Below are 20,594 nucleotides of genomic sequence, written 5' to 3' on the forward strand. Positions count from 1 at the left end.
AAGGTACCCATGTTGCATCATAGTAGACCGTCCAAGGTGAGCTTTAACCCAATAAGGAAGCAAGTATGGTGCATGGCATGGTAAGTTGGGATTCCCCTATAGAAATGTACCTAAAAAGGAAAATGAAGTGCACTACTTGGGGGTGTGCCCATGACATACAACCAAGGTGCCTATATCATTAAGAATAGTTAGTCTCCCCTATGTTAGTTCTCCTTCTCAATGTGATGGCTTCTTATACTTCCCTTTATGCCTCACAATATTCTAGTTTTATGTGATGCAATGCAATGATTTAACATTCACCTTCAAAGTCTTACGTTTGTCAAGATTCCAATGTGTAGTGATTACTCGTATGTCTCAATCAAATGCTCATAATAAGTTAAATGCAATTTTATTTATATATGCATGTAAATCCATTTGAGTAACATTTTCAAAGGTCCTTCACATGTCCCTACTTAAGAGCGACCAAGGAATAGTAGGCCAGCCATGCACATCCTTCAAATCTACTTTTGGCCAGCCAAAGGCAAGCCATAGCGTTTAATTTTTTGCATTTGGCCGGCCAAAGTGCTTATTTTTCATTTCAATACATTTGAGGCACACAGTTTAAATCTGTGAGCTTATGATGTCGCACACTAGGTAGGAAATGCATCCATTGATCTCAAATGCACTAAAACTGACGGAACTAACTTCACACAGCCATAAATCCACTCATTAAGCTAGTCTTACAATTAATTCGATGATGATACACAATCCTCAAAACCATGAAAATTACAAGCAGTTTTTGAACCTCAGGAAGCCGAGTTGGAATGAATCGGATTATGCGCAGGCACCCAACCATTGTAAGAATGATTGCAACGAAAAAGTTGGAACAAATAAAGCCTATTTGCTTTGTGTTGCCTGCAGTGCAATATGCAACTACACAACTTTGGAGGTGAATCAGGAAACCTTATTGCCACAAATCCAACTCCTTACATGTTCTTCATCAAAATTTCCCTCATCAGTTGACTTGGAACTGCGACGCAAAAGCTCCTATGTTAGATTGAGAGACGACCCAGCACCATCGCACTACATTTGCAAATGCTTTGATAGTACGAATGCTTACCCCTTTGCTCGGTAAACATTTGGAACTGCTGCATGGCTTGTCGTATGAACATTTCAATGCCACTGACTGTGGCAGCACCTGCTTCCTCTGCCTCTTTCAACAGCCTCGTGATTCTCGGTGTGTAGACAGCATCAAACACTAGGCTATATGATCTTAAAACCTCCTGCAAATGAAATACCATGCATTCTTTAGTACAGAAATGCTCAACACACTTCACAAGCTTTTATTCACATCGTCTCTGTTGATAAACTATTAGACATAGAGGACCACAGATTATGACCGGGTGTTTCAAGGGGTAGGAGAGGATTCAACTAGCACATCTGCCAGAGAAGGAAAATAGCTCTAAAGATCAGGAACAGCAAGGTGTTCGAAATGCAGTCAGCCAGATTGTTACTGAAAGACCAAGGAAACGATCCAGGTCACAGGAGACAAGCATCAGAACAATCTCGCACTTGAAAATTTTTAAGGCTTGTTTTAATGGAGTTGTTGAAGGCATTATATGCATCCAGTCACACTCTCTTGTTCTGATACAACTCGCACTTTTTTAGATATGCACATCATATGTACCCCCTCACTTAGAGGCAGTACCTTACAGCTAAATTATTCAAACCTTTGAAATAGGGGTATCTGTAACATTGGGGTGCATGCCGACTGAGGTGGTATTGGCCAGGACCATTCCTGTTACAGGCTGGAATTCATTCAATTGTTGTAATGGCAATGCTTCTCCGCCCACTGCATCAGCAAGTGTCTTCGCTCTCTCTGCATAGCAACAAGAAAATGAAGAGGAGTACAACAAAGGCAGCAGAGAGCATTTTATAAGCCGAGAGATCTATAATGATGAAACAGTCAATGATAATCAGGAGCTATTTACCAAAACTTCTATTTGCAATGAACACTTTTGCACCCCTTTGCTTTGCCCCAAAAGCAAGTGCTTTTCCAGCTCCTCCAGCCCCAATCACAACAAAATGTCTTCCACACAAAGGTGACTTTCCATCCTCGTCCAGTTTTATTCCTGTTAAGCCACAAGAACAGCTGTCTGATAAGTGTTTTAATGCTCAATAAAAAAGGGTGTAGCTTCATGGTTAGCAGTTACTGGATTTTAACTATTTTGTTATATGTCTATATTGATTTTAAAGGTTTTCTCGACTCTAACAAAAATGATAGCACAACAGAAGCTGGTACACCACTCTCTTAGTCACTTGCATTCCAAATGAAGCTACAACCACCTCGAATACGTGCTCTCAAAAACATATACTACACTGATTTCAACATTCAACTATCCAAGCACCAGGTTCTCAATATATACCTCTTAGACCATCTTCTATGGCTGTGATTGCACCCTCACAATCAGTGTTGTATCCAACTAGTTTACCATCAGTTTTCCTCCTAACAATTGTATTTACAGCACCAATTGCCTGGAATGGATGTAATCAGTGGCAATCAAACACATGCTTGCTTAAGGAATCAATAGCTGGATAAACTATCAAAAACAAATAAAAGAAATTGCAATATAAAGAGGTTGTCAAGTTAATATTGATACAGCATATTAGTACTGCAAGTAAAAAGACAGAAAGTCAGCAACCTTGGCAAGTGGTTCAACTTCATCACAACATTCCAAAGCAGCTTCCTTGTGGGGAATTGACACACTGAAATTCAAGAATTTTTATGAAAACATTAGCAAATCCATCTCTTTCTGGCGGCTAGTTTTAGATCGAAATGAAAATGTATGTCTGGTAGAAATTCAGGTTCTCATGGTCACTTGACAAAAAAAGCATGATAGGAAATCTCACCTGAACCCAGCAAAATCTGAAGCATGGTATACTTTCAAAAATTCCACCAGATCATCAACAAGAAATGGCACATAGATGCCATCATAGCCAATTTCTCGGAAAGCAGCATTATGTACTATCGGTCCTTTGCTGTGACCAACAGGTTTACTAATGATACCATAGATTTTGGTGTCTCTACTAACTCGTCCCAATCCATAGACATTCCTTAGATCTAGCAACGTTGGCTGACCAGGAGCTGACTCTTTGCCTGATGCAAGTGATCCAAATGTTAAAAAACCACCAAACTTTGGACTTAACAACCGGCTTATCAAGCCACTTTGGCCCATCACCAGCGCAATCGTTGGAACCTGCATGTGGCATAAACCTACCATATTTAGAATTGCAATGAATGCTAATTGAATCATGTGGTAAGTAGCAAGCTAACATGATACTACGGCATTGCACTATGGCACCATGTACAGCATGTCAAAAGTTCAGACCTTCACTTCCTGACTCCTGTTGTTTAACTAACAGTATGTATGCCTTTGTACAGTTTTTAGTTTCCTACTTGCTCAAAAATCAATGCTTGTTAACTACCTGTTAAAATCAAACCAAGATATCATGGGGAGAGAGAAAGTTATATTGACCCCACAAGATGCCTGGTGGGCCAGACTATGGAAGGCAGTTACAATAATGCCATGGGGTGTCCCATCATGGAAACAGAAAGATAGAAGACAGTAACATGGGACGGGGACGGGGACAGGGACGGGAAAAGGAATGGGGATGAGGGCAAGAATTGCTATCCCCTATTACAATGAAGCAGAAACTAGAAAACTAAGAGGCAAAATGTAATACAATGGAATAAGATACACTGCAATGTGGCTTGGAAGTTGGGCTCACGTATTTAGGATGCTTGGGAGGATAGTGAGGATGTCCTGCTCTCTAGGATGGGTAGGTGGAACATGGTATGATGTTAGAGAACTTTCTAGCTTCAAGTTAATAGGTTCATTGTGGTCAGAGGGTGCATTACATGAGGACCCTCTATGACACTCCTAGGAGTCCTAGGTTGTGGAAGGTCTCGCTTGTCAACCATTATTGTATTTGCTCAACCACAAGAAAAAATAATATGTTTCTAACCATAATGGTATGATGCTGAGATCTCTCTAACCTCAAGTTAATAGGTTCATTGTGTAAGGGAGCACTCTAGGGTTTGCACAGAAAACACAAAATGTGTATGAACATAACTAACAACTGAACTTACAGAGAGACTCCAAAACACAAAGTGTAGGGTGAAGGAGTGGCTCAATGAACTGAATGATACAATGTATGTCTGAAGAGCGAAGCATAACTCAAACAACTGTCTCTCAAGAAGCGGGATGAGCAGAGGGAGTCAATGAAGACTGTCTCTAGAAGATTCCAAAGAAGCACACCATCAAAGCTCGGATGCCAAAAGGTGCCATGCACCAAGAGATGAGGAAAATGCTTTGCATCTGTAACTGGCCTGGAGGAGTGATTGGCAGTAAATGTAACCGCTGGAGAAGAAAATGCAACTGTACGAGAACTCCGTGATGCTGAGCAGTAACAGATCAGTAGCAAAAGTGGCCAACAATATTGTCATTGATGATGACATCAGCTAGGGCGGCCTGACCAGCAGCAAACGCAATTATGTTAGGTGTTGGGAACTGTTGAACCCCTTTTTTTTTTTTTTGCAAATAAAATGTGGCTGATTATATTACTCAAAGAAACTGATTACAATGGAGTGCTCACGCTCAACAGACTAGCTGGAGCTGATGCAGAAACACAAATACATCATGAATACAAGCCTCTCACGGTGGTCTGGGGGGGAATGGGGGCAAGAAGCCGTGGAGGGGGGGGGGGGGGATATCACCATCTGGGGCTGCCTGCCTGCATCACGAAAAACAGGTCCTGGCCGCCCCAGGTATGCATGAAGTGACCACAGAGCTCCTGACAAACCCTAGACTCGCCCTGCACCTGATCCCAACGGCCACGGAAGGAGTAGATGATGGAGGTCCAAAGCTCTGCTAGGGTCGCCTGTGCTGAAAGTCTCTCTCCGCAGAAAGTCTCCTGACACCGCGCCTTCCAGGTATGCCATCCAGTAAGACTCCCGATGATCTCCCATACCTCAAAGCCGTCTGCTGTGGGCTCCAGTACCTGGTGAATGGGTAGAGCCTCCAAACCGACCACTGCGCACGACCCTGCCTCAATGATGAATATCGTGTCCTGCATCCCGGCCTCATACAGAAGGTGACGGCCCTAGCTGACTGCCTGCCAGCAGAAAGCTCCCCATGAGATACGTCCAAGGCTGGGTGTTGTACGACGAAGGATGCAACATGCTCCTCTCCACACGAGCTGCGCCTCCTCACATGACCAAAGGCAGTGCTTTGGGGTTCCAGAGGCTGCTATGTGCAACACTTACAACCTCTAGAATTAGGGTTTCAATAAACAATCTCTTTATACCAGCCCCGAAAGCACATTGATGCTGAATTAATTAAATTCAATGGCTTATTTTCAGCAGTAGGTCAAATGCACTCTCAATCCTCTATAAATAGGAGCCTAGTGAGGGAATCCCTTCTCCCATCGTCATTATTCAGCCAATGCCCATCAACCCTCCTTATACCCACTGCTGCCTACACTCTTTGTGGCGGATACTACAGTTCATGGAGACTTGCAGAGTGCAGTGTGCTGCCCTTGCTGTTACCAGCCTTCCTACAGCTGGGTATCCTGTTTGCAATTGTCACTTGCCTGGTTTGGCACTCCCTAGAGCTGGTCATCATCATCTACAGGCTGCATTGAGAGTTTCCAGCTGCCGCCTACCTGCCGGAGCACTCCAGCTGCTGTTTTCCATCAGATCTACCTGCGTTTTCAGCATCCAGCAGCTGCCCAGCCTTCAGGACAGCATCACTAGTTGTCGTTATCACTGCCAGCCCTGCATTTTGCACCCAGGAGTCCATTTTCAGTCTGTTGTACACTGCATTTGTGAGAGTGCGCAACAGAAGAAGAACATGAACAAGGAGAGAGAAGAGAAAAGAAAGACTGCAATGAAAGAAGAGAATGCAAGTGATAAATCTGCACTGAACTCAAAAAGAAAGCTGAACACAATATGGATTGATCAATCCTTGCATGCAACCCAAGGAGTGAATGAGGGCACCAGATCCCGCTGATGACAAATGGCAGTGCTGGAAGACAGAGGAGTGTCCCAAATGGCAGTGCTGAAGACCTGAAAGGCAAAATGGCCAACCAAGTGGGGAAGGTAAGCAATATAGTGCTCAGCAAAAAACTGGCCAACCTCATCAAAGAAAGCCAAAAATGCTGGCCGACCTAATAAAAATCAGCACGCACCAAATAAAAATGCCAGTTGTTGCATACTAATGCATTTGCCTCCTGTCTAGTGTGAATAGACTCTCCAGCCCCACTGAAAAAGAAATGCAGAGAGCTGGAAGCTATTCTCTACCAGTGTGAGCACACCTAAAACCGACTGAAAAAGAAATGCATGCTCCAAACAAAGTTCCCTCGTCCATCAAAATGCATAACATGACGGACATATAGAATGTCATAGCTCCTAATGTCCTTGACTAACTTAGACAAAGGCTCATAGGCAAGAGATGAGAGTGCAAGTCACAAATGACTGCTAACAACATTTTGCTACCCAACAGGCCACCTTGTTGCTGGCTTCAAGTAGATTCAATTGACATCATCCACACTTCTCTATATTTTCAATCAGCTGATTGTCAAAGACTGCCTATAGCATTTCAGGATGTGTTCAAGGTACAACACACTCTTAGAGCTTTCATTGGTGACTATTACCTCCTTTTCCATCTCATCTCATTCTGAGTTCACTCAAGACACAAGGTTTGAGACCCATGGTATCATTCTTCATTTAGACGTCTCTTCATCTTGAGTCCTACTGCTTTCATTGTGTTTTTGTCGTACACTTTGATTTCTCTATCTCTATTCAAGCATTTCTTTACATGGTATCAGAGTACTCAGAGATACCTCAGCCTTGATCTAAAAGCTTAACACTAAAAAGGAGTAAGAAAGCAAAAAGGGAATATGTCACTATGAGAGTGTGCAACGGAGAGGAAATGAACATAAAGAGAAGAAGACAAAGAGAGAACATAGGTCAAAGAAGAAACAATGTGACGGCAATGGCTGAAGGTACAAGGCTTCAACACTCAACCCCAACACGCAGCTCTACACATCAATGTGGGTAGACACCAAATAGTAGCAAGGGGATGAGAGAACAAGGAGGGCTAGCTGATCACTAGTAGAGGAGATCACTTTTGGGCCTTGTAAGAATTGCCATGTCATCGTCTTATTAAAAGGAGAAGGCCCACAGATAACTATGCCCATTGTACCTCAAAACTATATCATGTAACATATCATTGGAAAGGTCTTAATGAGAGGATTCTAACGCACCAACCTCTTACAAATTTGGAGTTGACAACTAGTAGGGGAGATTTGGACTCACTTTCGAGCCTTATAAGAATTGCAAAGTCGTCGTCCTATTAAAAGAAGAAGGTCCACGGATAACTATGCCCCATTGTACCTCAAAACTATATCATCTAACATATCATTAGAAAGGTTTTAATGAGAGGATTCTAACGCACCAACCTCCTACAATTTGTATTGTGATTTGCCTTTTGAGTGTCTATACGACTTTCTCGAATGTTTTAAGTGTCTGTGGCCAGTGTAGTCCTATTTGTTGAAAAATAATTTAGAAAGGGAGTAGTTCCTGTGATACTTGGAGGAGTGGTGATGCCGATGGTGATGATGACTGTATTTGGATGGATTATCACAATTGCATTTTTCACATCCAAAATCCATAGTAAACTTGTAAGCTTGCTTGCAAATTGATTGAGTAAACTTTTGGTTCAATTGGGTCATTTTTTTATGGTGACAAACCTCTTTCACTGTTTGTTCAATTGTCTGGATGATTTGTCCCACACTGTCTGTGAAATCTCTGTTTTCTGCTTTCATTCTTTGTTTGCAGTAAAATGAAATTGGCTCCGAAAATGAACAGACTAAGTGTTCTTTCATAGTATTGTCATGTGCTCCCAAACCCTCATATAGTAGGTCTCTCATGTAGATCAAGTATTCCTTGTACATGCAGGGGTCACAAAGCGCTGACTTGAAGAAAGTTTCTCGAGCTTCAAAGACATCGTCAAGCTTGTTTCCTACTAACTCACCCAGTAATAATTCAAAAAATATTTGTACAAGGTCTGGGTTTTGTACAATAGCCAATTTTACCTGTGGATGTGTAGATGTCCACCAATGCTTGATGCCGCCCACAAAACCATGGGTGATTGCATTCAAGATATCAATCCTGCTTGTTTGCAGCTTGTCAACTCTTATATCCTGCATAAGCGTACATCATATAGATCAATAATTTTATTTCTCTAGTGTTTTCCCATCAATAGACCAAATAGGGAATGAGCCAACTTTCTCAAGGACTCTAATTTTCTTGTAAAACTCATTGTGAGAAGTTTCGGATGCTGAACTGGAAGTAGTAGCATTCAATGGAACAGTGGGAGTAACAAAATGCTAATGTTGGTGAGTATTCATTTGGGCTCTAAGAATGCTAGTAAGGGATTTGGACCTGTGAGGATTGATAGGTATAAATTCTTCTTCTATTACACTCTCATCATCTTCATTTGAAGATGTGATGGCATGAGCCATTCGTTTCTCAAAATATGCATGATCCCTCTAATACCATGCAAGTGTTTCGACAGGTGGTAAATTTGGTAGAGTTTGTTTTATACTTTCACCCAAATATCTAGAGTTGATCCTGTTATGAACATAGCATGTAAAATCTTCATTGTCTTGTTTTTCTGGGTCAATACACAAGGGCATCTGGTCAAGAACTTTGTTTTCTTCTCTTAATCTACTAACTTTTCTAGGTCAAGATCAATGTCATCAAAAGCCAATTTGTAATAAGATTCTGACCAATCTGAAAACATAAATTCCAGATACTCTGATAAATCAAGCGATGTTGATCCTGGCTGGATCGGTTTTTGAAACAGTGATGATTCTTGTGTTTCCTGATATGTATGTAACCATGAACCTGTAGGTTGACAATAAATATCTTGAATCTGTTGTAAGATAGCTTCTGGGTAATCTATGTCCTGCAGATTTTCATAGCATAATAGATCATTTTCAAGAAGTATGGGTGTAGTAGGGCCTTGAGTAGACTTAGAGATACCTTCTCATGTGGGTATGATTTCTTTCTCTTCACCTTTGAGAGAAATATGCATATTCAATGTACCAGTTAATGGAGAAGAGAAATGTGATGTCCAACCTTTATGTAGCCGTTTGTTGGAGAATGTGGACCAGTTTGTTACATTGCTTGGTGTTGGCACTATTGTTGTAGAGACAGTGGTTGTGGCTGGTTTTGTAATTGTATTTTTTTGTATTTGCTGACAAAGGACAAGTAATTGATCTGTGATCTAATGTAAGGATTTTATTTTCTCAATGAGTCCTGTTAGTGCAAGATGTGTACAATTTACCGCTTGTATTTCTATTGTCCAAGAGTTATTATCCTGGGGTCGCAAATAAGGTGCTACCTTGTAATGATTTTCTTCATACTCAAAATCCTGAAGAGTATTAATTACAAAAGATATGGCCTTTTTAATGAGCTTCTTACAGAGTTGGCAAATTCCATGGATAACTTGATCATGTGAGCACTGCTAAGTATAAAAGTTTAGAGTGTTTGCCCTTTGAGAGGGAGAAACCCTCAGCTATGGTTGCATCACTACTTTTGAAGATAATTGTTCTGATGGGGAATTTGTGATCACTTGTTTTTGTGAAAGCAATAATGTTTTTCCTTTTATATTCTGAACCTTTATAATTTTTGAAGGAAGTAATTCCTTCTTTCTGATAGAACTAATATCCAGTTGCCATTCAGTGGGCAACTCTATCTCAGACCAATTTACACACTCGGATAAAAACCTTTATGTAACCTCATCAAATTTCATGATGATGGTTTGGCCTTTGTCATTAGAAGAGTTTACTCCTTCTATAACCCTGGGGATGGCTAAAGACATACAACGGAAAACCATTCTATACTGTATTGCAAGGTGTGCAGATGACGCTTTCATTTACAAGCCTATGGTTCTAATATGTAACATAAGGAGTTCTGGAAGATAAGGATCATCTACTACTATAACATAATTTGGTCTTAGTTCAAAAAAGATGAGGCCATTTGATAATGGTGATACTACAACTCCAACTATCATATCATGCAGATTTAAATGACGTGTGTCTAAGACTGCTGCCATACAGAATGCATTTAAGCCTTTTCTAGACAGTGGGATGATACCCATAGCAATATATCCAAGGTGTATGTAAGGATATTCCTTTCTATTTTGTCGTTTTTGTATTTTTGGGTAGACAAGGGATAATAAATTTACATGCTGATCTTCTGACAGAGAATCTCTGACAGTTAAAATACTTTGATCTTCTATAAACATGATAGAAGCCTTGAACTTGAATATTCCATTTTCTCCATAGATTTGAGATTCACCAATCTTTGGCAAGATCCATTTAGAACTTGGTTGAGCTTCATCAACAATAATAGTAGAGTTTCCCAGTGATTTGTACCTTTTTGAGAGATGCTTGAATACAGAGGAGAAAGCATTCCCAACTTGTTTGAAAGCCATGAGGAATTTACTAGACGTAAGAGGACGGAAGTGCTCGAAACGGCAACACGGCAACCCAAAGCCTCAATGCCTAAAGATAAGCTAAGCCTCGTAATGTCACTGGCCACCTCACTTCACTCAAGTAGATGAATGAAAACTCTACTCTGATACCAACTCACAGAGTACACAGCAAAAGACGCAAAGAATAGATGAGAACACACAGTGAAATCTCAGATATAGTGCTGAAAAATAACAGTGCAGGTATGGAGACAAACGTCAAGGCGAATATAAGATGAAAAGAAGACTTGGTATTGCTTGCTGTCAAACTTGCTATGTTACAATGTTTTACAATAAGAGCCTTATATAGGGGAACTATGAGAGGCAAAAGCCTTTCCCACGTAAAGATTGGAGCGGGGGGAATCTTGGAAAGTTACATTCATGCCTTTTGGCGGGAATATCAAAGCTTCTCTGTAGGCTTTATTTCAAGGAGTCCAAAGCATGAACATCTCTGCTTGCAATCAGCATTCATCCACATACAAAACCAAGAGACTAAGGCCGCCATGTGTTGCCTTCTTGGTGTATAAGCAATGATCAACTTGAGATCTATGGAATCCTTGAGATGCATAAATGTATCAAATGTATGATATCATTCTCGTGGTGCCTGTTTCAACCCATACAAACTCTTGTTGAGTTTACATACCATGTGTTTTTTCCCCTTTGCAACAAAACCCTCAGGCTGCTGCATATAGATCTCCTCATGCAGTTCACTATGTAAGAAAGATGTTTTTACATCCATCTATATGATCTCCATATCTTCAGATGCAACCAAGCCCAAAATGATTCGTAAAGTAGTCATTTTAACTACATGAGAAAAAATTTCATCAAAATCAATTCCATGTTTTTGCTTGTATCCTTTAGCAGCCAATCGTGCTTTGTACCTTGGAAAAGAACCAAAAGTGACTTTCATTTTGTAAATCCATTTGCATAGTAGCAATTTCTACCCTTTAAGCAAATGCACCAAAACCCAAGTGCCATTTTTTATGAGAGATTCCATCTCTGACAGCATAGCCTTATGCCATTTCTTACTGTCTTTTCTATCCATTGCTTCCTTGAAGCATGACGGCTCACAACAATTTGTCAACATGACATAATCAGCCACATAATTGACACTAGGAACAAACCTATCTGGCTGTCTTTGCATTCCGGTCAACCTACAGACTCAATGATCAAATTTGTTGGCTGTTCATCTTGCAGATCTGCATTAACAGCTTGTTGTTCTACAGGTTTAGCATGTTTTACAGCCGGTTCTAGTTGTTCCAAAGGCATTTGTTCTTGCTGAAGTTGTGGTACATCATGAACAATATCTTGCTTATCATTTTCAACATCATTTTCTGCATTTTCATGGCCATTTACAGCAAGTATTTGCTGATGTCCAATGGGCATTATTTGTTGTGCTATCAGTGCATCTTCCCAAAATACAATCCTTCTGACTTCCTCAATCTTTTCAGGCTATTTGTGCATGCAACCTTCCAGGAAGATAACATCGTTGTTGCGTACAATTTTCCTTTTTTCAGGATCCCATAACCTATACCCCATTTCACTCTCATCACCATATCCTAGGAAAATACATTTGCAAGACTTTGGCTCAAGTTTGCTATGTTCTTCCTTACGAATGTGCACAAATGCCTCGCAACCAAACACTCTCAAGTGAGCATATGAAGCTGGCTTGCCCAACCACGCTTCTTGAGGGACTCCCCCACCCCCCCCCAAGTCCTGTTTGGTGACCGATTAATCAAGTGTATGGCTGTCATAACAGTCTCTGTCCAAAATCCATGAGGTAAAGCAACATGTGATAGCATTGTACGGACCCTATCTTGAATGGTCCTATTCATACACTTTGCACCACCATTTTGGGGTAGATTGTGAGGGATGGTGAGCTCCCTTTTAATCCCTTTGCTATCACAAAAGTTTTGAAAGGCTTTGGACACATATTCTCCACCATTATCAAAGCGAAGACACTTTAATATCTTGTTGGTCTAATTTTCAGCAAGTGCCAAGAATTTTTTACATTTATCCAAGGCCTCGTCTTTACAACGGATTGGATAAACCCATAATTTGCTTGTGGCATCATCAATAAAAGTAATGAAATACTTCTTTCCCCCTAGAGATAACCCTATCATCTGACATACATCTGAATGTACCAACTCTAAGGGTGAAGATTTTAGAGAGATTTTTTATGTGACATTTGAGCATGCTTACCATAAATACAATGATCACATTGTTCAAAATCAACATACCTCAAATACGGCAAATAACCCAAACGATAAAGCACTTTCATTCCAGTTTGACTCATGTGTCCCAACTAGCTATGCCACAAAGAAACATTTGACTCCTCGGTTAATGGCAACTATACGGTGACACACACTAGATACATACAAAGGATACAAAATATCACTTTTAGAGCCCTTGGTAACAATGCGAGAGCCCTTACAAATTTTCCATTTGCTATCCCCAAAGGTGATATGCTAGCCTTCATCTTCCAGCTGCCCTGTGCTTGTCAAGCTCTTCTTGAGCTAAGGTACATGTCTCACGTTATGCAAAACAAACATGGAGCCATGTTGAAATTCCAATTTCACACTGCCAATAACTGCAATTTGACATACATAGTTATCCCCCAAGTGGACAACACCATGAGCACCACTATTGTAGTCAAAAAACCACACATGGTGTAGTGTGACATGAAAAGACACACCTAAATCAAGTATCCAAGTGTAAATGTCATCATTAGAATCTGCAATTAGTGCATGTGCCGCCAAAGAAGAAGCAAGGAGTACAACACCGTCTCACTGTCATTCTCATGAGTGACTACATTTACCTCATCTATCTTCACACTACTTTTCTTTGCAGGTTGCTACCCTTTTTCTTAGCCTTGTTGTCTTCAATGTTTTTGCTTTTGCCTTTCTCTTTCTTCAATTGAAAACAGTCCCATTTGTAGTGCCCTTTCCTGCCACAATGATGACACTCTACATTTTTACCATGAGACTTACTGTATGCTCTATTTTCAAAACTGCCCTTTTACTGAAATCTGCCTCTAGTGTGCAATGCATTAGAAGACTTGTTTGCTGAATTATTTTGTCTATTGAGTTCTTCCATCAACAAAGAACTCTCCACATCAGAATATAACAGCTGAGCATTTGAGTTACTCAAAGTTGTCCTGAACATATCCCAACTTTCAAGTAAAGTACATAGCAAGAAAGTAGCCTTAAACTCATTATCAATGTGGAAATCCAAAGCAATCAACTGACTGAAAATCGAGTTAAACTCATTCAAATGTACAGGCATGGTTGTACCTTCCTTCATGCGAAGGTCCAACTTTTTCAACCAATTAACCTTGCTAGCTACACTTTTCTGAGCATACAATTCCTCAAGTCTTTGCCACATTTCATATGCACAATTCAGCTTCTCAATGTTAAAGAGCAAGTTATATGACATTGAGAGCTCTATGGTAGAGTATGCAAGCTCATCCAAATCATCCCCCTCTTCTTGTTCCATACCTGCTGATCTTATTCCCTTTGCTTTGATGGGCTTCACCTGTTTCTTCTGCACCAAGACCTTGTAGCACTGTTTTTGCCATATTGCAAAATTGTGTGCACCCTCAAGCTTCTTGAAGTGCAAAAAAGGTTGTTGCTGTCACTGTTTCCAACCATGATTTGCACCACTAAATTGACTCAAACATCAGCAAATGCAAGCCCAAATGTCACACAAATGACCACGGTACGTTGCAAGTACCAACCAGTAATGAAAATCAAGAAATTGCAGAAATTTCAGATCTACAAATTGATTTCCAGAATTAGAGAATGTCTACTACTGCACTCCACAATCAATTACAGCCAGATTTATAGGCCAATGCACCAATTGCATGTGAAATCCTCAAAATTCTGCCGCAATTTCTGCTCCAAATGCATTCTCGGGCACAAATTTGACGATTGCGATCAAAAGACCCAAATTTTCAAAGGCAAATCCGCCCAAATCACATCAATACATATACCCAAGTGCATATACCATGCATTTCTTGCACAATTTGATGAAATTCTGCAAAAGCCCCAATTTTCTTGGGTCCGGTGTGCACAAATTTCAGTGAAATTGACAAAATTTCACTAAAATGTGAAAAGCCCTGAATTTCCCAGGTAAATGTGCATCAAAATTTGCAATTTCTGAATCAAATTGTCCTATTCTGCATCAAAATCCCCAAATCCGAGAAAAACCCCAAATTTTCTGTTCAAAATTTCACATTGTGTTTACGCATGCGAAGGCTTGTCAGTTGGAAGGGGAACAGATTGCAGAAATTAATTTTTTAAAAATGATGAAAAAAGGCTGCCAAATCATGGCGCCGTGACGGCATTGGCCTACCTCCTATCGCATGGCTCCTATCACGTGATCTGCGCCTGCCTAGTCACGCCTGACCTGTCCAGCCCGTCGCATGCTTGCCAAGCCGTCGCCTTCTCATCTGACCTGTTGCAGCTCGCGGCTGACTTTCCAAGCCGTCGCCTCTACTAACGCCCGACTCTCTGACTGTCGCAGTTCACGCTTGATCTATCTAGTCAAGTCTGACCTATCGACTATTGCTTGCCTCAGGAAGCATGCACTCCTTTGTCGTAGCTCTGATACCAGTTTGTAAGCGGAGTGCGCGAGGATCGAGGCACGTGATGTGGTTTGCACAGTGAGAGAGAGTGAGTGCAGACTAGAGAGCGAGTGAGAGAGAGAGAGAGAGCACAAGACTCTATGTGGGTACAATCTCCAAGTACCACTTTAGGTTTTTGATCATATATATAGAGTACATGTATAAGGGTGAGTGCACACCCAAACATCGTAAAAGGCACAGTAACTCTTTATTCCCAACAAGGTCACAAGCGTAAAGAAATATGAATTGGACATAGTATATCTTGGTTGAAAAAGACCAACCAATCAAGATCAATGCCCAACTGCAACCAGACTTCTATCAACAACTCATCAATTTATTGACTAAGTTTAAAGATGTTTTTGCCCAAAAATACTCAATGATGAAAGGATTGGATCCTCGCTTCTATCAGCACTAGATTCCTCTAAAACCGGATATTGTCCCAATCCGGATGCAGCACTACAGGTTGAATCCTCACATGGCCAAACAGGTTAAAGAGGAGTTAAATCGACTATTGCGAGTTAGATTCATCAAGAGTGCAGAAGCTATGCTTACCCAGCCATGGTGAAGCCGACCCGACAACACTCCCCACTACGGCCATTGAGGACATCTTCAATCCAATTCTCAACAAAAAGTATCAACTAAGCAACCTCATCGACGCCCACAATCCCAAGCTCAATGCCCTTAGGTTCTTGCTCAAGGCCCACTACTTGCAAGCCAAGGCATTTAGCGTCTCCAAGAAGGTAGCCTCTCTTTTCTTCTCTCATTCTAGTACCCCTATCGCTTGGATCCATGTACTTCGGGAACACAAGGCGCCTATCCCACAAGCCATCCTCCATCAAAACCATGAAGGTGATGTGTAGACAACACTTCACAATGCTCTTCCCCCTACCCGGCCTTCTTAACCCTCCTTGCCAACTTTTCTCAGAGATACATCCATCTTGATCTAAAAGCTTAACACTAAAGAGGAGTAAGAAAGCAAAAAGGGGAACAATGTGACAACAATGGCTGAAGGTACAAGGCTTCAACACTCAACCCCAACACGCAGCTCTACACATCAATGTGGACACGTACCAAACAGTAGCAAGGGGATGAGAGAACGCGAAGGGCTAGCTGATCACCCATAGGGAAGATTTGGACTCACTTTGGGGCCTTGTAAGAATTGCCATATCATCATTTTATTAAAAGGAGAAGGCCCACGAATAACTATATCCATCATACCTCAAAACTATATCATGTAACATATCATTGGAAAGGTCTTAATGAGAGGATTCTAACGCACCAACCTCGTACAAATTTGGAGTTTATATGCTCAACTTATGGCCTCCCGACCAAAAAGTAACCTCAAAAGTTTCGTAACGGTACCCTCATCCTCATTTGTCATTATGGAATATTCCCTAGAATCCCAAAGAGCTTAAAAGGCCTAAAAGTGAGGTCAAATCTCCCATAACACAAAGATTAATGATGGATAATGAGAGTGGAAGAATATGCCACCTATATATAGGCAAACTAGGGCCACAACTAGTAATAAAGTGGCCAAGCCCAAAATGAAAGCACCCACGATAGCCAAAAGTGCCCAAAAAGAAATGCAGTAATGTGCTCTCCATCCAAAGTTCAAATACAATGTCAAAGCTCCTAATGTCCTCATCTGACTTAGACCGAGGCTTGCAAGCAGAAGATGACCACATACACACGACTGCTAAGACCCCCTCTCAAATCCAAAATGTGGTGAAAGGCCAAAGGAGATGCAGTCCAAGGGCGGTAAGAAAGGTGCCAATGCTGAGGAAATCTGTCAATAAAGAAAGCCAGCCAAGGAGCAAGACCCCCTCTCCAGATATAGAGCCAATCCAACGGGAGGCCACTAAAGGTCAATGGAAACGAAGAGGCCTCATCTATCAAAGGCTAAAGATGACTCCAACTCCTTTCTCTTTCCTTTCTTAATTTTTGGCAAGGTTAGACGGGCTGAAATTATTTTTCAAACTTATTTAATTTTGAACATTAAATGGCTGGATCATGCTGAAAATTGGGTTTAGAAGGTTGCTGTTTGGCAAAAATACCCGTGCAAACTAAGAAAACATTTTTTTGGGCTGTTGGAGGGCATTCAGATCAGTTTCTAGCTTGTGAGAGAGAGAGAGAGCGACAAAGAGAGAGAGAGAGAGAGAGGGAGAGTGCTGCAGATCAGATTTCTTATCAGAATTCAGCCATGTGCTATAGGCAACAACAGCTAGAGGCCATAGGAGATCAGGCAACAGCAGCAAAAGGTTCATCAAGGGCTGGTGACAACATCTGGATATCAATCTATGCTTTGTCATATGATTGATTTTGTGTTTTCTACGTTTAGAGCATTTCTTCATAGTCACTCGGGCAGTTGCTTCTTGCTGCAAAATGTTGCCAATGCTATGTCAGCATCTTTGTTGTGCTTTTCGTCAACCAAAAGGTGTGATCCTATCTATTTTAGGGTTTGTCGGTCTGTCATCTCCTAGTTGTAAACTCCTATTAGAGTCCTACCGAGACATCAGAGCTCTAACAATTTAGTGTGCATTTACATACATTTCTTCTACCTGTGCACAGGGAGTGTCCTTTTCTTGGGCATTTTCTAGATTTCCCAGCCTATCTCCATCTGCCAAACATTGTCCCACCAGTACCCTCGCATTTTTGCCACGTCAACAGCTACTCCGTACAACATTTGCTGCTGCCGACTGCATTTTTTGCTACAGTTGGTTGGCTATCGCCAGCTGTTGTTTGATAGCTGGCTGGGGGTTGGGACAGACTTATCCTTTTCTGCAGGTTGTGGTGCACACTCCATCTCTAGCGTACTCCTCCGTCTCCGGTGCTGCTGCCATCATTCTCAATCTAATTTCGTGGCCTCACTAATGCCTCTGGCTTGTGCAAGGACTGATCAGTCCACTCTATTATATTCAGCATTCGTCTATAGTCAGTGCAGATTTCTCTTTCTTCTCTTGCTCTCTCTCTCTTCCATTCTCTCTGTGTTCATAGTTCTCTTTCGTTGCACACTCTCACATGGTATCATCACCAAACAAGAGGACACAAAGTGGACCGAAGCTGAGGTAACCCTTCGAGGCTGAAAACGCAGCCTTCCACATTTGTGTTTTGCTGCAAACACATGTTTTTTCCTGTAGGCGACTGCTTCTCTTCTTCAAGCGAACCATCTACATCAATTCCATCACAAACCTATAGCTGATTTCCACTATTCAAAGGGCTGTTTATAGCAAACGTAGCTTTTCTAGGTATTTTGCAGGTCACAAAAGATGTCTTAGCACAAGTTTGCAGGTTTTGATGATTCAGAGGATGAGGGTTCTCATCATTCATCGAACGGCGACGAGATTATCGCCATGATTCTCACAACCGTCACCCTATTCTTAAGATGCCTCCTACTTCTTTGCCCAAAGAGGACCACTTGGATGGTTCCACCTATTCATTGTGGTCATGTACGGTGGAGTGCATTCTCGACACCTTTGACCTTTGGGAGTTTGTTTCCCATCTTGTACCCCATCCTGTGGAGGATCCAAAGTGGGATCAACAATGGACCATGCCACCCTATGGGGTTGGCTCAACTCACAAGCTAGATCCTTTCTTTTAATGAGCTTACAAGATTCTGTTCTAGTGCATATTCACAACTTGAAGACTGCCGAAGAGGTGTGAAAGAAGCTGGTATCTTTGTACCATCGGAAAGTGTTTGCCCACCACATATCTCTTGAGAAGAAGCTTCGGATGATCAATGTTGACGATTCTCCTTCCATAAAGGACCACATCAACAAATTGGAGGACATGAGAGAGAAGCTTGCATCTCTTAGACGGATTATATCTTATAAGGATATGGCCATGATTCTTTTGACTCAGTTGCCATCTCCAAAGTTCGATGTATTCTACACCAATCTTTTGACTTGGAGGACCCATGGCACTCCTCTTTGGGAGTTTGCTTCCCATCTCATACCCCATCCCGTGGAGGATCCAAAGTGGGATCAACGATGGACCATGCCACCCTATGGGATCGGCTCAACTCACAAGCTAGATCCTTCCTTTTAATGAGCTTACAAGATTCTCTCCTAGTGCATATTCACAAATTGAAGACTGCCGCGGAGGTGTGGAAGAAGCTGGTATCTTTGTACCATTGGAAAGTGTTTACCCACGACATATCTCTTGAGAAGAAGCTTCAAATAATCAGTGTTGGAAATTCTCCTTCCATAAAGGACCACATCAACAAATTGGAGGACATGAGAGATGAGTTTCCATTGCGCTTCCATTACATCATATATTTGCGCTTCCATTGCTGCTCCACTTTGGACGTGGTATCAGATTTCAAGATCGGTGCTCCTGCTGTGTTTTCTTGCTGATTTCAGGACTGTTTTCTGTGAGACTGCGCAACGAAAGAAGAACACGAACACAGAGGAGAGGAGAGAGGAAGCAGAGAATGAAGGAAGAAAGTCTGCACTGACTGAGATGAATGCTGAATACACTGGAATGGACAGAACAGTCCCTGCACGCAGCCCGGAGCGTCAGTGAGGGAACCAGGACAAACTAGAAGCAGAGGCAGCACCAATGCCGGAGACGGAGACGGAGGGAGCAGTGCTGTACCTGCAGAGCATGAATACTGGACTGACTGGGGGGGCTGCTATAAATAGCCCCCCAGCCAGCAAACTGGCCAACCAGCTAAACTGGCCGACCTGGCCAGATCTGGCCGACTATGGCCAGATCTGGTCCGACTGACCAGAACTGGTCCGACTGCCCAAAATAATGGGCAGTCAGCCCAGAAACAGCCCAGATTGGGCTGTAAAATGCCCAAGGCTGAATGCTGACTAAAGCAGCCTAAAAACACACTGACAGAGCTCCTCTGTCTCCTATCAGACTCTGACAGGAGCTCACAACCAGGAGATGACAGACTGAGACTGAATAAGAGCAGGCTAACACCCCCTCTCAACTCCTGGGAGAGTCTGAAGACCCAAGAACCGCATGTGATGAAGCAAAGAAGCCTGAGGCAACGGCTTCGTAAAGAGATCAGCTGCATTGGCCGCCGTAGGACAATAGACCACCACCAGCTCCGAATCCACGATCCGCTCTCGAACATAGTGATACTGAACCTCAATGTGCTTCGTACGAGCATGAAACACCGGGTTCTTGGCCAGAGCAAGAGCACTCTAGTTATCCACGCACAACTCCGTAGGTCCGGTCTGGGAAAAGCCAATCTCCACGAGTAAGCGACGGAGCCAAACGGCCTCCATAGCGGTCGAACATAGGGCCCGATACTCAGCCTCTGTAGAAGAAAGTGCCACAGTAGGCTGCTTCTTGCTGCTCCAAGAGACAGCACCAGATCCAAGGGTGAAAGCATAACCTATAGTGGATCGTCGCGAATCCACATCACCTGCCCAATCAGA

The 20,594-nt window shown here is 42.0% G+C and overlaps 1 protein-coding gene across 2 annotated transcripts in view; it reads right to left on the reverse strand.

Moving 5' to 3' along the window:
- Positions 1–372: 372 nt before the first annotated feature.
- MEE32 (dehydroquinate dehydratase, putative / shikimate dehydrogenase) overlaps positions 373–20,594 on the reverse strand; it is a 44,161-nt gene continuing 23,939 nt past the window's right edge. For both annotated transcript variants that reach the window (XM_087699301.1, XM_087699302.1), the window contains exons 4-10: positions 2,890–3,236; positions 2,682–2,745; positions 2,406–2,514; positions 1,971–2,111; positions 1,710–1,858; positions 1,100–1,262; positions 373–1,009 (exon numbers count right to left, since the gene is read on the reverse strand). In XM_087699301.1, the coding sequence (XP_087555427.1) occupies positions 966–1,009; positions 1,100–1,262; positions 1,710–1,858; positions 1,971–2,111; positions 2,406–2,514; positions 2,682–2,745; positions 2,890–3,236 (1,017 nt within the window). In that variant the 3' untranslated portion in view covers positions 373–965. The remainder of the gene's footprint in view (positions 1,010–1,099; positions 1,263–1,709; positions 1,859–1,970; positions 2,112–2,405; positions 2,515–2,681; positions 2,746–2,889; positions 3,237–20,594) is intronic.

Source organism: Lygodium microphyllum, chromosome 18 (genome assembly GCF_053477565.2).
Source record: "Lygodium microphyllum isolate KBCC chromosome 18, Lygodium_microphyllum_v1.1.10, whole genome shotgun sequence".
NCBI lineage: Eukaryota > Viridiplantae > Streptophyta > Polypodiopsida > Schizaeales > Lygodiaceae > Lygodium > Lygodium microphyllum.